Source organism: Daucus carota, chromosome 4, assembly GCF_001625215.2.
Source record: "Daucus carota subsp. sativus chromosome 4, DH1 v3.0, whole genome shotgun sequence".
NCBI lineage: Eukaryota > Viridiplantae > Streptophyta > Magnoliopsida > Apiales > Apiaceae > Daucus > Daucus carota.
Genome location: NC_030384.2, coordinates 39,211,681 through 39,229,084, shown reverse-complemented (window position 1 = coordinate 39,229,084; position 17,404 = coordinate 39,211,681). Strand labels below are relative to the sequence as shown.

General features: G+C 32.7%; 2 protein-coding genes across 2 annotated transcripts; one reads left to right on the top strand and one right to left on the bottom strand.

The window, feature by feature from the left end:
• Positions 1 to 1,450: 1,450 nt before the first annotated feature.
• On the bottom strand, positions 1,451 to 3,435 carry LOC108219279 (uncharacterized). Its single transcript, XM_064091937.1, has 2 exons — positions 3,056 to 3,435; positions 1,451 to 2,801 (listed from the first exon to the last, which is right to left on the bottom strand). Exon 2 carries the CDS (start codon positions 2,766 to 2,768, stop codon positions 1,683 to 1,685), a length of 1,086 nt encoding a protein of 361 aa, XP_063948007.1. The 5' UTR covers positions 2,769 to 2,801; positions 3,056 to 3,435; the 3' UTR covers positions 1,451 to 1,682.
• A 6,582-nt stretch (positions 3,436 to 10,017) lies between these two features.
• On the top strand, positions 10,018 to 17,050 carry LOC108216414 (protein SCO1 homolog 2, mitochondrial). The gene is made up of 7 exons (XM_017389167.2): positions 10,018 to 10,337; positions 11,598 to 11,721; positions 11,899 to 11,977; positions 13,243 to 13,443; positions 13,546 to 13,635; positions 13,704 to 13,836; positions 16,578 to 17,050. The coding sequence occupies exons 1-7, from the start codon at positions 10,267 to 10,269 to the stop codon at positions 16,684 to 16,686; spliced, it is 807 nt and encodes a 268-aa protein (XP_017244656.1). The 5' UTR covers positions 10,018 to 10,266; the 3' UTR covers positions 16,687 to 17,050.
• The last annotated feature ends 354 nt before the right edge of the window (positions 17,051 to 17,404 follow it).

Genomic DNA, 17,404 nt, shown 5'->3' with positions numbered 1-17,404 from the left:
ATTGTAGCTGCTCTTTCGTTGGCCCTCATTATTTTCTGCAACATGGATTTGGATACAGATGATGTCATAACGTACAAAACAATCTTACGAAACACATCACCATTAATGCAAAAAACTACTGCACCATTAGATATTTTTAAAGAAATGACGAAAAGTTACACCCTACGTGAATATATGATATAAATCACCGTAGGTTGTGGAGTCCGAAATAGTTTAATATTTTGGAAAATTACAGATTGTCAGTAATGAGGCTATTTCAAAATTATAAAATTTATCTAATATCTTGTTATTAGTTAGGTGTAAACCGAAATTTTTTGCTAAGGTATAAAAATTAAATAAATTATTTTAATATTAACTGATTTAAGATGAACATGGTCATTTACTAGCAATTTTGGATCAAATTCCTAAAAGTTATTAGGCATGAATATATTTGTATGAGTTATCCTTATTATTAAAATTAAGTAAAATTGTATATTCTATATTATAAATGATAAACAAAATTAGCAAATTATTCTCATCGATCTACCATTGAAAAGCAGTTATAATTATGATTCAAGTTCGTTATAATTATTTCGATTTTTCTAACAACTTCATGCTACTCCTATAAGTAAACCAAACATCAACAATTGGATGATAATAAAAAGAGGATAATCATAAAATAGGGCTACTACTATAAGGAAACCAAATGTCAACACCTGGATGATAATAAAAAGAGGATAATCGTAAAATAGGAGCTAGTGAAAATAATTGCTAAGTGCTGTTTAAAAGGAATTCCGCTTATTAGCAAAATTAGAAAAGCATGAATAAATTTTTCATAAATTAAAGTGTATTATATATACTCCCTCTGTCCCATTTAATTGTATACGTTTCTTTTCAACTGTTCGACACGCATTTCAATGCTCTTATAAAATATAGTTCTGTAACTTATTTTTGAGGGACGGAGGGAGTATGTCCCTAATACGCAATCTGCAAGTCATATTTGCTGATAGAATAATCTAAAGCGAAGGAAGACCTGACCGAATTTTAAAAAATAGAAATGAAAATTAAAACCAGGCTAGGTAAGTACAGCACAGACAAACATAAAAACAAAAACAATGAGTAATATCTTTCGGAAATCTTTAGTAAGATTTTCTCTCTCTGTCAATACACATTCCTTTGAACAGTAGTCAAAGACCATGATATACTGCCGTACGTCTTAGAACATACACTACATATTACCAGCATTGTATAACACACTCATCAAACTAAGAAACCAACAAATCACCCAACCATGTATAATTTGAACATAATGTGCAATAAATTAAAAATCATTTTCAATTTGAAAATGGGGAACCAATTATGAAAAAAAAAAACCAATAAATAGTATATATTACTCTACACATAAAATAGTGAAATATATTGAGATTAAGCTGAAGTATTGACGAATATATATAATACAAGAGGCAAATAGTGAGAAAATTGCTGACATTTTACTAGTAATAGTGTACATAATTTACATGGATAAACTAAAAAAAAATAGTTACAGTAAGAAAAATGCAGAAGTCATTGAAAAGATGATTAATAACACAAACACTGATTAAGCACTTAATAGAGAGTCTCTCTCTCGCCATACTTTCCATGATATAATCATTTCATTTGTTCTAATAATTCAGTGAAATGAAATAATAGTACTGTAATAATAATTAATCCGAAGAACATATCCATGACTCCATTAGACCCTCACCTCTTGTAGTCGAACCAGATGCCGATACATTATCACCCACCGCTTTCCCTCCTGAAAAATTCAAATTCGACGAGGCTGAACCCGAAAAATTGTACCCGTTTCCTTCCTCTTCCTGATTCCTCGGGGACGATAAATGAGCCGAGGGGTTATTCGCATTGAGCTGGTGGGTATTTATCCCGAACTGATGATCACCGGAAGACGAGGGCTGGAGGAAGGATTGGAATGTGAGGGGGTTTTGCATTTGCATGTTGTTGAGTAAATTATAATTATTAGTGGCGCCGCTGCTGCTGTGAGGTGGTTTTAGAAGGCCTAATTGTTCGGAAGTTGTGGCGGCGGCGGTGGTTATAACGGTGTTAATATTGTTGTGGTTAGTTGTGAACGGTGAGAGTTGGGGTTGGAATTTCTGAGGGAATGGACGGAGGAGATGATTTTGATTGAAACTCGAGGGTTGAGATCTGAAGGATGAGGGAGAAGGGGAAGTAAAGAGATCGAGCCGGGTTCTCGGGAATGGTGAGGAAGTGAAAGGAGGCGCGGGGATTCCAGTGAATTCCTGAACCATGGCTCGGAAATTGGAGGTGTCTGTGGTTAACACAGTGGTGGGTGCGCGCCTAGAGGCGCGAGATCTTTTCTTCGGGTTTCGTGTCTGAGTCTGACTAGTCTGATCTTGCTGGATGACTTGATTCGTATTATTCCCTGGTGTTGTTGTGGGAATGGGTTCTGAAATATGGGGGAATGAGGACATGGGAGTTTGGGGTGTGAAGAAAGGATTGGGTTGGGATTTGGGCCATGAAGGCATGTCTAGATTGAGGAGGGATGTGTTTTGGTTTTGGTTTTGGTTTTGGTGGGTGGGTCGAGATGGGATGGGTGGGTCGAAGTAGTTGGATAGAGGGTCAAACATGGTGGACGATTGGGAGAATAGTAGTGGGTTGTTGGTTGTGGTTGTGGTGGAGGATGGGTTGCTAAAGGTGGATTCACCGGCGCGTGACTCGTAGTCATCGTCTGCGCCGCTTGAGGATTGTATGCTCCCGCTGTTTCCAGAATCCATATCTAAGATTTTCACGAATATTTACTCGAATATCTAGATAACACAAAAGAAGAATTTTCAGACTATATCAACAAGAGAGATTTTGTACACACACTGTCACAACTTACTCATAGTACGTTATGTTTGCTTATGTAACACACACATCCACTACTTGTACACCTCTAGCTAGCATGTATTTCGAAGAACTAAGAGGGAGAGAGAGAGCAAGGAGAGATGGAGGGAGAGAGAGAGAGAAAGGGAGAGAGAGAGAGAGAGAGAGAGAGAGAGAGAGGGAGAGAGATTCTTACAAGGTAGAAGCCAAGCTGCTCTGATGATCTGCAAAACAGAGTTTGATTTCCTTGTTCCTTAGCTTGTTTTTTGTTGGAGCAAAATGGTACGTACGTTTATGTCAAAAAGTGAAAAGTAAAGATTTCACGGATTGTGATGAAACAATTGATGAGAGAGAGCCGTTGATCTCAACCTTTTTACTGCTTCAATAGATTTGAGCTTTTGGTCTGAAATGCTGAAACTTATATTAGGGTTCCGCTCTGTACATATTTGAAAGGCTGAAAGAGAGAGAGGGAGAGAGTGAAAGGGAGAGAGAGAGAGAGAGGAGTTTGGTTTTTAACCATTCATCATATCCAAGAAAGTGAGAGAAATAGAGTTATAGAGAGATGGAGGCAGAAGGGAGATGGGGCGGCTTAGGGCTGTTTGGCTAGCTAAAAATACTTTCTGGTCAAGTTATTTCTTTTTTACTTTATTTATATCATATATATATATATAATTAAAAAATATATATATATATATAACCTAGCATGTTTTAACTTTAAATCATAAAATGAAATTATAATAAATTTGTCGCAATAACAATATCTAATAAATTAGAATGTTTACTCTAAATAATTAATGAATACATATTCTACAACCTTGAATTTATTCCGCCGCTTGCTATATGCATTGTCAACTTTTACAAATTAAAAAAAAAAAACTAGCCAAACAAGGCCCTTGGATTTATTTAGCTAATATTTCCACCAGAAAAAGATGGCTATGTGGGGACTTCTCCAAAGGACTACCGCATGCATGTGGACTGCAAACGGTCAAAGTGCGGTACACAGCGGCTACTTGAGTAATATTCTACCATGTTTTAATTTTTTTGCAGAGTCTCAAAACAAAATTATCCTTATTTTTACATTAAAATCTAATATAATAATTTCAGATCATTCTGTATAGATATATACGCATAACACATGAAGGCTCCACTTCTTCATACCCTTTAATTTCTCTTAAATATATATGTCACCGTCGCCCGGATAAAAGACTTCTGAAACAGGAGAAATATAAACGTGCGAGCAATAGCATTTTAAATACGAGATAGATGCTTTGAACGATGGTCTAATTTACCAACATATCAAATCGAATTAGAATAATTCTCTGATAAATAATTTAATCTGTTGTGAAGATCGTATCAACGACCGATAACAGATTAGATACCTACACGCATGATATAACATGAGCTGTCGTAGATTTATATAGTTCGATGCTCCCTTCGCTGTGTGCCCGAGACTTTAGCTACAGTTTTAATAGTCTTGTCAGTTTCGATAAAAATGCAAAATTCATAAAATTCCAAGCGTCTCGAAGGTTAATGGAGGGATGAGAGGTTGATATCAAAGGGAGGTAATAGTTTATGTTTTGTTTCTACGTAAATTTCAATAATGAGATGAGAATATTCAAACAAATTAGAGATAAAAGTTGTTGGGAGGTACTATGAAAGAAACAATTGCTTGCTCTGAGATAGTGAATTCTACACTACACCTACTTGCTCTAAATAGTTGGTTATACACTTATACAACTTACAATTTAACTGAAATATCTAATTAATTAATTAAAAGCATGGAGAGGTAGTGTGGGTGGAAAAAAAATACCAGTTAAAATGTGTTGGATAGTTTTAACATTTCTCTAAATTGAAACGATAGCGTTGGTATGTTAAGTTGCGATTTTTCCACAAACAATTTTTTTCATGTAGTGATAAGCACCGGGTCATGGACTTGTTAGTACGGGAAAATATTGACAACAACGTTATAAAAATTATACTTGTGTTTATTCCATAAATAGCTGCTTTTGTGTGTAGTGATAAGCATCAAATCTCAAAAAAAATGTGATATAATGAAATTGAATTATATACAGTTAATATAAAAAATTATCATAAATTGATGATTAATCAGGCAAAATTGAATTAATAAATCAGAATTGGATTAATCGATAAAAAATAGGCAGATTATTAAAATTTATAGGAAAATTTTTAAATTTTTTAAAAATAATTACATATATATAATTATATTATGAATAATATTAAATTTATTCAAATTAATGATCTTACTAATCATCGTTTTTTTTATTATTCACTAATATGTGTCTTTACCGATTAGTTTTTATTATCATTTTCTAGAACACTGATTATATATTGTAAATTCAATTCTCAGACATATATATAATGGACCGAAAGTATGGTAAAACAAAAATTTTATTTTAATAAATAGTACAATTTAATTGTTACATTTTAAAAGGAAGTTCCGAAGTTCGTTTAAAAACATCTGAACTCGGTAATTACATGATACCTGCTCCCTCCGTCCCATTTTAGTTGTAACATTTAATGAAAGAGTGATTCATAATCATTGATCAAAATTTAGTCAATTTGACCAACAAAAATAGAAATGTGACAACTAAAATGGTACGGGGGAGTAGTTACGCACTTTCTCCTTTTTAGCAAAAATTAGGTGATATATTTGAACTAAGATTCAGGAAGAATGTATAAAAATTAAATCGGGACCAAATTTTCCTTATAATTATAATCGAATTTATCACATTGACTATACATACTTGTTGATACGAGATATATATTTATTGGGCATCCAATGATTGCATATATTTTTTTAAAGGATCTTCTAATATGTGTTTGTGGGCGCACGATTAATGAATTTTTAACTATATGAAAGATTTTGATTACTGAAGTTTTTTGTGCTTACTTTATTAATAAAAATCCGGAACTTAATTAAAAAAATGGTTTTGGCAAAAAAAAAAAATTAAAAAAATGGTCATTAGTATGTGTCTATGGACACACACTAAAAAATCGTTTCTTAAAATAGTTGTGCCTGAATATAATACTCTCTCTCTCTCTCATCCCAATGTTTATATTTGGATTGGACACGAAGGTCAAGAAATGAGAAAATATCAACAAAAAAGTAAGAAAAAAGCGAAGATAATGATAGGGTCTGTTAATATTCAATATATAAACGTTTTGTGGTGGAGAAATTGTAGATGAAGTAGTTGACTTTTATCAGGGCCGATCCTAGAGATTTGGGTGTCCTAAACCATTTTTAAAAATGATGCCCTATTTTTCAAGGTCATAAAGGAAATTTTTTACATGTATTCAAATCAATATTAAATGATATAATTAAAACATTGTTTTAAGATCAACACAATCAATTCAAATGCATGTAAATATATAAATGCATAAATTTATTATCATTATATACTACATATACATAGATATTTTGGTGCCCTTGAGACAGTGGTGCACTAGGCGTTAGCCTTGTTCGTCTAACCAAGGGTAATTTTTATATTATAAAACTTTACTATATATTAATATGTTTTGAAATGTAAAGAGTTAGATGGGACGGAAAGAGTACCAAATAAGTAGAAAAATACCAATAAATGCTGAGCCCATTTCAATAAATAAAGATAGTTTGCCCAAAGCTTGTAATGATTGGAATATATTATGAAGCTAAAAACTTAATTTTATAAAAAAAGATACTTATAGTATTTATAAAACATTTTAATTCATTGTTAATTGAATATATTCAATTTGTGTTGCTATTAAATATATATAACTATAAATAATTATAAATTTCAAACTATGATCGAAAACGAATATATTTGTATGAGATGATAAGTAACATTGATCATCTTCAGACGGATGAAAATAAATATATTAATTTTGGTGACCAGATGAACTTGGACACCTCACTGCTGATATTTTATTACTCAGCAATGTGACACCACTTACAAAACCTAGTTTTAGGATTAACTTTCCAAATAAAAAAGATTAAGTTGCTGCTAGTTTGGTGAAGAATGGGAAAAATGAGAAATCCACGTCCACCATAGATATGAAATATGGGATATGATTCCGTTGAACAAACACTTGCAAGTTCGCTGCAACAATCAGAAGTGAAAAGCCATTAATCAATCCCGAACCTTCTTTGTAATAAACAAGTAATAAACAAAAGCGGTGCATGTACTAAATCCACGCTTCCTTGCTTGCTTGTGTTGAGAATAAACTGTCTTTGTCACCCTCCCCTACCTTTTTATTCCTTTTCATCACAAGCACCATCTTTTATACGGATTCTTCTTCTAGCCGAACTCACCACAGGATAGACTCGCTATCACAATTATTTCATCTCTCTTTTTTTTTTTCCTCTTTTATTATCAGCCGAGTATTTTTTTTTAAAATCTAAAATACGATCAATTATCAGAATCTTTGATCTAGCATTATTTTTCCAGCTTTTCTACTCGTTTTTTACGGAATTGAAACATAATAATTTTTTGACAAAAAATAACATTGTGTCTACATATGTTTCTTAACAGCCAGCGAGTGAACTACAGAATCCCGGCCCTGGATGAGGGGGATTTTAGTGTTTTTGTGGGTGATAGAATAGATATAATAATGAGCTCTACTTGTTCTACACGTAATGCTATAAAAGCCGGTGGAAAGTGGGTTACCATGGGTTTCCTAACATTCAATGCTTCTATTTTCTGGTGGATCGAATGGCTACTTGCTCTGATAAAAAGTTTTTCTCTCGTGCCGAATATCAGGTCATTTTCATGTATTTCTCATCAAACCATCGTTAGTTTAATTATGCGTCGAATCATAATAAAATTTGTGATCTTATTTCATATATATTACTTCTCATCAATATTTATACTGTATATATCTTATATTTGTTGTACTTATATACAAAACTCGCAAATTTCTTGAGCTTAAATACTGTTGGTGTCCTAACCATATACTATGTCTTATCGCTCATAGAAGACTAACCTAGAGTGTCGCACAAAATGAAAGTAGTACAGTTACGGGTACAGATTGATTGTAAGAAGAAAATGAACAATTTACGAATACATTCTTTCCGTTTGATACACGTTAAAAATATATACAAAAATTAACCGAAAAGTATAAAGATATTACTGCTGTCATCTTGAATTTTTTTTGTTTCGGGGACCGGTCTTGAAACGTAATTTAAACTCTTGTAAAATATAATTTTATAAATTATTTTAATTTTTTTCTCTGAAAAAAATAATATTTAAATATTTTATATATATTTTGAAATGTATGTTAAACGATGAAAAAACTGTGAAAGGGTCACACGAGCACCACAGTAGAGTATAAGATTAAATTATATATCTACAAACATAGTTCCCTTTTTAAAAAATAATCGATATTTTTTTTTTTCAAATTCGTGTGCGCTCCGAACTGAAATGCTGGATGTCTTTTCCAAAACACAGTCCACACTCCACACAAGTGTCTGTATTTCTGTATAGAAAAAATAATGTAGCCACGCTTAAGTAATCATGCCTCCTTGGCCCCGCTATAAAATTGATACCACAGTAGTACCTCCACTCTTTTACATGTAACCGGCGAATTTCGCAAGTTAAAAGTTAAATATTGACTTTTTCCGAAATAAAGGTTAGATATTGATCAACTTGATAAAAACAACTTTGCAATATGATTGAATATTGTTTTAAGTGTTGGTTTCTATTTTCTTTTTCACCACAATTACATTTTTATATTAATACAAAAGTTATATTGAGTTACCAGTGGCGGAACCAGTAAGATTATAAAGTATTGATTGAAATTTGAATACCGAACCTCGATACCACATTCATCAAAGAGAGACGACCATATCCCCCTCTGGTTTCGCGTGAGTTACTGTTAAATACTACCTCTGTCCCATTTTAACTGATGTTTGACTTTTTGACACGTATATTAAGATGTAAAAAAAAATATCTACGCTCAATAAAAAAATTCAATTCTTACCTCAAATAAAAGTTTAGATTCTAAACTTTTATTTGATATAAATTTTATGAAGAATAATTATGTTTAGATATAATTTTTTCAACACCTTAAAATACGTGTAAAAAAGTCAAAAGCGGTTAAAATGGGACGGAGAGAGTATCTAAATATTTGTATAATATCTCGAAATATTCAAAACCCTAATCGCACGCGGCACGACCTCCATTCATGGGCCGCGAGGCGTGTTTACATATACTACTACAAAGTACAACCTACAAAAGAAAACATATGAACCCCAGAATATCAGCAATGGACAAGTACGCTAATGCGGATGTCAGTCGGCCCACAGTTAGATTTCACTCTACAAGCCCACTTCACATTATTAACCGCGGCTTATTTTAATTTAAAATTCTAGTTGAATATTTTAAGACTTTGTTATAATTTTTAAAATTCGAGTTGAATGTTCTCGAATTTCATAAATAAAAAAATCATTTAAAATCTCAATTAAATATACCCTCCCCACATTCAGATATTAAAACTAGTTGAACTTAAACCTGAACCGAATTTATCATATTTGAGTTTTCGAGCAGAGTTCAAAAATGTAAAAAAAAAAATTAAACTAAATTATAAATTTGAATCACACGCTTAAACTTGAGTTAAAGCAAAATATTCACTCAAATTCTCAAATTTAATAACTTTTGACTTGATAGGATCAAATTCAAGTTAAAGCAAAATATCTACTTGAATTTAATAATAATTTGACATGATATAAATATATAATTTCTCAAAGAACATCTTAAAACCACGCATTCTATAATTTTTACAAACTCAATCTCATTAATGAAAAAGATCACAAAAAAATTCTTGAATATACAAAATTTGTAAAATTTATAAGCAATGAAACTATTTCTCTACAGCGATATGAATTTTATTTGTTCTAAATATATATAAATATTAATTACTTGGATGTTTATTATTTCTACGTATTCATTCCGTAACATGTATCTAATTAAAATTATTCATCTATACATAATATTATTATTCTATTTAAAGAAGTCATATTATAATCCTTATAGATCTGTATAATAATTTTGGAGTAATATGTTTCTCTTTGGATAAATACTGTTTTAAGCATTTATTTTTCAGAAAGTTAATGTTCTAATAAGTTTTGTCCGGCAAACAAAATTTAAAAGGCGAAGAAAAAGGACAATAACTTGGACAAGAATTTTTGTTGCACGAGAAACCAATACGGCGACGTGTTGCCTTGTCATCTTCATCACTTTTATCATGCCTCACCGAAAAAATCAACTAAACCCAGACAGTAAAATAGAGATTTTGGGTTTGCTAGCTTGTTAAATAGGCGGTAATGCGATATATACAAAACACACACGATTCTCAATTTCTTGATAAGACGAGCTCCTCTTTTCCACTGAAAGAAAAATTAATTTAGAAGTTATGTTTTCTTCACGCCTTCTCTTCTCCTCGTTGAGAAATCGCTCTGCAGTAATTTCAAATTCACTTGCGCGGTAATTTCTAGCTCGATTTGATTAATGTTTATCTTCTGCTTTCGTTTTTTCATTTTCGATGTTAATTTAACTTCAATTTTGTGTGTGTACTATTTTTATATGAATGAATTGTGGTTGTGAGATTAAATTTAGTTAGTTATATGATCGGTGCTACTGTCTATGCTGTAGCTATAACACATAGTACAGCTGCACATCAGTTACATGATGAATTGCTCGATTACTGTGATATGATCTATTGGTACATAAGGCGGAAGCTAGTGTTCCTTGTTTACGACTTTTTGTAGTATGCTAATGACTTGTAGCGCATAGAAATGATGTTTTCACTCAATGACATGCTGTTAAATGTATTGTGTGGAAGTAACTGATAAGTTAATACTGCTTAATCTGTTTAGGCAAATTACGGATGTTGAAGGAAACACCTCAAAGGGCATTAGAAAATCGAATCAGCATTTGAGTTTTAGGTGAAAAGAAGTAATTAATTATTATAAATAGAAAATTTTAGAGAGTATCTTGATATACGACTAAGAGGATGTGTCTAGATAGTTAGGGTGTTTCAGAGCTCTACTAGTCCAGAAATCTATGTCTTCAAATTTTGTGGAAATTTGGGACGGATTACTGATTTATTGTTTACTTCGATTGACCTCGTCACTAATTTGTGGATTCTGAAAAAAATATGTTAATTAATTCAATTGTTTCAGATTTGGGGAACTTGGTGCATTTTCACTTTCTACTCTGCTTCAGTGAGGTTTTAATTATGATGGAATTCTGTTCAGGTGTAACTGTTTTAAAAAAGAATAAACAATGACTTAATCACTATATCGACTCCAAGACTTTTTTTTTTATTTGATGATTAAGGAGGCATAAATTCTTAAAGTTTGAAAAGTAAACTCGTCTTTGCTATATCCTTGTCTTATCTTTGCCAGTTCCCGTGTGCTCCTAATTCTTTCCTTTTCTTCATAAATATCTGGTGAAGTAATATGTTTTTAGTCATATTATTCGATATGCGATATGCCTACTTTGTTAACTTCAAGGTTCAATGTGTATTTGCTCACATATGGGGTTAATATGTATATCGAAGGGTGAATGTGGAATCAGAATGGTGTTTAGGCTAACAAAAATTTATGTAGTACTGATCGTTAGAGAGTCCACATTGTGTTTCTTCTGTTCCATTAATTATCATTCTTGTCTTTCATTGTCTATTATCTGTTTTTGTCTTTTGACTCGGACTTGTACACATAAGCAAACTTTCTGCTTTTGTAGGTTTGATTGTTCAAAGAGATTTCATAGTTCAAGATACTTAAGATCAGTTAGACAAACTAATCAACATCTGATGGGCACCACGACACAAAGGACTCAGTCAGGGTCATGGACATCCTATGTTATTGTAAGCAATCTGAACCCTAGTATCATTTTCTTATATGTTTTTGGATATTGTGGTATAATTTAATGTATGAACCATGTTTCTTATTGATTTATTGATGTAGAATTTGAATTATGTAGAAATATTCCATAACCGCTCCTTTCAGTACTTCCCCTCCAATTTGTTTTTCCGTTGTTGCAGCCACCTATAATTCTAGGTGGAATCGGTGGCGTTGCATATCTCATCCACTATAATGATGAGAGAAGAGTCATATTGAAAGGTAAAATTACATCAGAATTATTATTGAAGTTACTTTTGGTATGATCCTTGTTGGAAATCTTGTAGTCATGGTATATTGGTAGCACGCCTGCAGCATAATAATTAATAGGTCTAGATTTTAGTATATACCTATGTTATCTTTCGTACTGCAATAATTAAACTTTTTTAATCTGATCTCCCTCTTAAAGATTCTCATTGCCACACTATTTTATTAGTCTCTGTAATAGATCCGCCACAGCCCTACTTTTCCTTCTATTTCATAAGAAGTTTAGAATTATTAAAGTTCATCTGACGAATGCACTTCTCTTGTAACTAGCTGATAACAGGTAGTAATCTAACCTATCAAAAAATTAAGTCCTTTCATTCTAAGAAAATGCTGACTTGACTTTTTAACGTACAACATCATGCTAAGAGTGTCCTACCAGTGTTTTAAAATTTTGTGTGAGTACCTGCAGGATATGCAAGTAAAAAAGTTGCAATTTATGCAGTTCCAAAATGGCACTGAAGTGCCTTCCAATGCAAAACTCGAGAGTATATGTAAAATTATCCCTTAATGAGGGGAAAAAAAAAAAAAATCAGAACGGAGAACAGTTAGTCTTACCTTCTCCTCACACGAACCCTGGTTTATCTGCCTCCCATTCTCTCATATCTCTTTTCTCAAGCAATTACATCTCTCTCAAAACTAAGCTCTACCATCTCTTTTACTGTGATTCTCTACAATTTTTAGTAGCATCTATAATCTGCTGTATCTGTTTTTTTACATAGAACAAACTGTTCTGAACTAGACATGTTTCATTTGTGTTGTTAAACTTGATTGATAATGTATTGCCAGCTATTTTCATCATGTTTCGTGAGAATGCTATGTACTATCACCTTATTAATTATCAAATAAACAATATATTTGTTTCGCAAAGATGCGGATTGCGAGTCGCGCTTCAGCATATACTCTTGCATTTTTTATATGTTTGTGTTTTCATAACTGAGAATACTCTTGAACAATTCATTAGTCGAATACTTTACTATTCAGTACTATGGTTCCTTTATATAGGTCTGTTACATCTACAAGCATTATCTCTTTATTGCAGCACACATCTCTGAAAATATTCATTAAATTTAATTTAGCCAAGACAAACATCTCCAGAATGAGCACCATTTTATTGCATTGCAAAATCATTCATTTGTATATACATTAATTTTACTTAGCTAATCTGTACATTACTGGGAATTTGCATTTTAATTGAACTACTGATTGTTTTACGGGATCAGGAGATGCAGTGAATTGTGGAATAAATTCGACCAAGGGACCGGTAATTGGCGGTCCTTTTAATCTAATTGATACTGAGGGCCGATCTATTTCTGAACATAACCTTCTTGGAAACTGGGTTCTTCTCTACTTTGGTTATACATCCTCTCCTGATGTTGGGCCAGCAGAAGTAGAAAAAATGTCAAAGGCTGTCAATATATTAGGTTCTGATTTGGTTTTTTGTTTTTGAAGTTGATATAAAATCGAATTACTCACAGCCTGACAGTTAATCTTTATTTTTTTTCTTAAAATTAAATCCAAACTAGAGTCCAAACAAGATCTGAAGGTTCTTCCAGTGTTTGTTACTATTGATCCACAACGTGACAACCCTTCACAACTTCGTGCTTATCTGAAAGGTCAGTTTTGTAGGCTACTTGATTTATTTATTCGAGGATTTGTGCAGTTATGCTAACATAGAATACAGAATTTGACTCAAGAATCGTGGGACTGACGGGATCAGTTGCTGCTATAAAAGATATGGCACGGGAATACAGAGTATACTACAAGAAGGTGGAAGAGGATGGAGATGACTACCTTGTTGATTCATCTCACAACATGTAAGCTGCAAGCTTGTTTATATATATATATATATAGGCTCATGATCAAATACAAACCAATCTTAAAATAAAAACTAAAAACCACTATTGAAACTCCTTTAATTACTAAAGGCACTCTCCTACACTTATAACCCAGCATAGCAAAACCAACCATCCCCCCATCTGCCCCAGATCTCTCCACTCGTTCTATCTCTGCTGTCATACCCAGGCCAACACTACCACCTACCTCACCGTCCCGATTTCACCATCATCTTCACCAACTCTGTCCATTCCTCTCCCCGTCATCATTATCCTCGCCATCTCTCCGCCATCACCAAATACTGTACATTTTAGTAATCTGCGCTTGAGAGATTAGTGATAACCGCTTGAGAAATTAGTGATATTTGTTATAGTCTCAAGAACTTGATGAAAACTTCCAAATCTGTTCTTGTTTGTTGATTCTGGTGGTGGTGACGATGGTGAAGCTGGAGGTGGTGGATATGGAGGGGGCGGGGGCATGGGGGATGTGGGGGTGGGGTTGAGATGGCGTAGGTGGAAGTCGAGGTGGATGTATGGCAAAAGTAGGGGTTGAGATAGCGCGCGGAGGTGAAGGTGGTGGTGGTGGTAGAAGTCGAGGTGGAGGTGGTGGTGGCAGAGGTCGAGATGAAGCTGGTGGAAGAGATAAAGGTGGGGTGGTTGTTGATATAGTTATAGAAATCGATGATTTATGTTGTGCAAATTAGTGATATTCGCTTTACAAATTAGTGATTTTCGCTTTATTAATTAGTGATATTCGTGAACTCCAGAGCAGATTCTCAGATTTGTTGTGTTTTAAAACCAAAATCACCTGTAAACGAGAATATCAGACTTTAAAACAGAAATTTTTTGCTTGAAACACAAATAACACGCTGTAGTTACATCTTGAAATCGAAGAAGATGAAGAATTAAGAGAAAGTGGGTTTGTGTTTAGTGCTAACTGTATGTATAGGCGTATGTATCGGAGTTGTTTTAATTGAGCGCGCAACAGGTTGCAGTTTTGATGTAAAATAATGGGTTGGGTTGGGTTTCATTGGGTGGGCTGGGATGTTCTTCATGTGGGCTGGGCCGGTGGTTTTTAGTTTTTATTTTAAAATGGTTTGTAGTTGAGTATGACTCTATATATATATATATATATATATATATATATATATATATATATATATATATATATATATATAGAGAGAGAGAGAGAGAGAGAGAGAGAGAGAGAGAGATAGAGTCCTACTCTAATAGAAACCAAATTAGCCTAAAAACTAAAAACCAGTTTCTGGACAGTTTTTTATCACTATTTTTAACTATAGAAATCACTAATTTGTACGTAAAATATCACTAATTTATATATAGCATATCTCGCGAATATAAATATATATATATACACATATATGCAACGTATATGACCATCATCTTCACCTAAATCATAATAATGGACCTTTTACCACCATTACCAAACGTTTCCATGACTTGCCACCAATGTCTGTCATCACCAATAGTCACATACACTTTTCATCATAACTTACAAAACTAACGACTACTTACCATCATCATACAACTTCTCTTGCGGCTTCCTACCACCAAGAACCTTCCTACGGATGAAATTAATCATCTATAATCGATATCAATAATTTAGATAAGTAGATTTTCACAATTTTGATAATATAAATCGCTGTTTACATATTGTATAAAAACAGTGATCAGTGCAGTATAAATTAGTGATACTAGTAGTTATAAATAGTGGTAGGGAAACTGGTTTCTAGTTTTTATTTTAAGAGTGGTTTCTATTTGATCATGAGCATATATATATATATATATATATATATATATATATATATATATATAGAGTTAAGTTCTATGGAGTACATAAAAACATTGGAGTATTAGAGTACAAATCATAATTTTTTAGTTTGATCCTATATAATATCTTTGATTATCCAAATTTTTATATAATCTGTCATTTATAAGTTGTCTTGCACATAATTGTCAATTAATCATTAATATCTTTCAACTTTAACAAGTATTAAGATTATTGTTCTGCTTATTAGTTATATTGCAGAACATAGAGTCTTATGATTTATAAAAGTAATTATTCTACCATTTGATCATGATGTTTATGTTGCAGAACATAATGTGCAGGTTGTCAAATATTTACGAATATCATTGGACAAAAAAAATTGAAATTTAGATGACTAGATTACATTTTATCAAACTTTGTACTCCAATACTCCAATTTTTTTTGTACTCCATAGAACTTAACTATATATATATATATATATATATATATATATATATATATATATATATAGGGAAGTGCTCAAATACAAACTAAGTTAGTGTACAAACTACAAACCTTAATCTCAACCATTGGATGCATTTAATCTAACGGCCCCGCAGGGGCAACCACACACAACTCAAATACACCCTCACACACACACTCCCACCTAATCCCCTCCGTTTTTAAATTAATTTTTCCCGTTAATTGGTAAACTTTTTTCAAAATCCGACTTCACTGAATTTTTATTCATATCCCAACGATCAATTTGCATACCATATGTACTATATTTCGATTCGATTTAGAGATTTTTTATTTTAGTTTGTAGTTTGTACGCTAAGAAAGTTTGTACCAGAGTAAGACCCTATATATATATATATATATATAGAGAGAGAGAGAGAGATTAAATTCAGGTACATATATGTTAACTGTTTTAAATATTGATATTAATGCACAGGTATCTGATGAACCCAAAACTTAAAGTATTAAGGTGCTTTGGGCTAGAGTATAGTGCAGATGAACTATCGGAGTCTATTCTTAAGGAAATGAAGTCAGACGGAATTTAATAGATGCATATTGAGATACAAGCATTTGGAATTTTGACATGAGTTCTACTGATACCGCTGGAAAGAAAGCCTACCCATTTACACTGATGTTTCACATGATTAGAAACTATGCAATACTTTCTTGTTAACCATATGAGGTTTTAAGTGCAAGTTTTTGTTTTTAATTACATATGCACTTGCACTGCATCTGGTTGGAGGAATGAAATGGACACTTGTGCCTGGTTTTTCGTTCATCCTCCATTTTATTTGAAAATTAAAATTAGATTTCTAACTTTCAGTTTACAGATAAATGTTTGTCTTCTTCTATCACAGCCTTCACAATTCTTATTGTAAATATATATATTTGGGCAATGTATTACTCCTATCTCCTCCAGCCTTCTTTTAGTTCCTATGCTTCATTATTTTTCCTATTCCCGCCTTGAAGGCTAACCATTATCTGCTAATCAGTGATGGGATGGGGATCAGCTAAGAAGAGTTTTCTGGATGGAATGCAATTTTTTGTCAAAATAATTTTATCGTCTTGTTGCAGAAGCACCATTTGTTAAATATCTACCATTTCATTTATACCGCTTCTACAGGTTCGGACCCCTGGCACCCTGTGGTTTGTCACTTGCCTTGATTTTGATTCATGCATTTAAATGTTTATCGCATCATTTTTGTCTCGTATAATCTGTTTTCCCTTGCAGAGAGATGTTTACTGTTTTGTGTGTGTATTGTG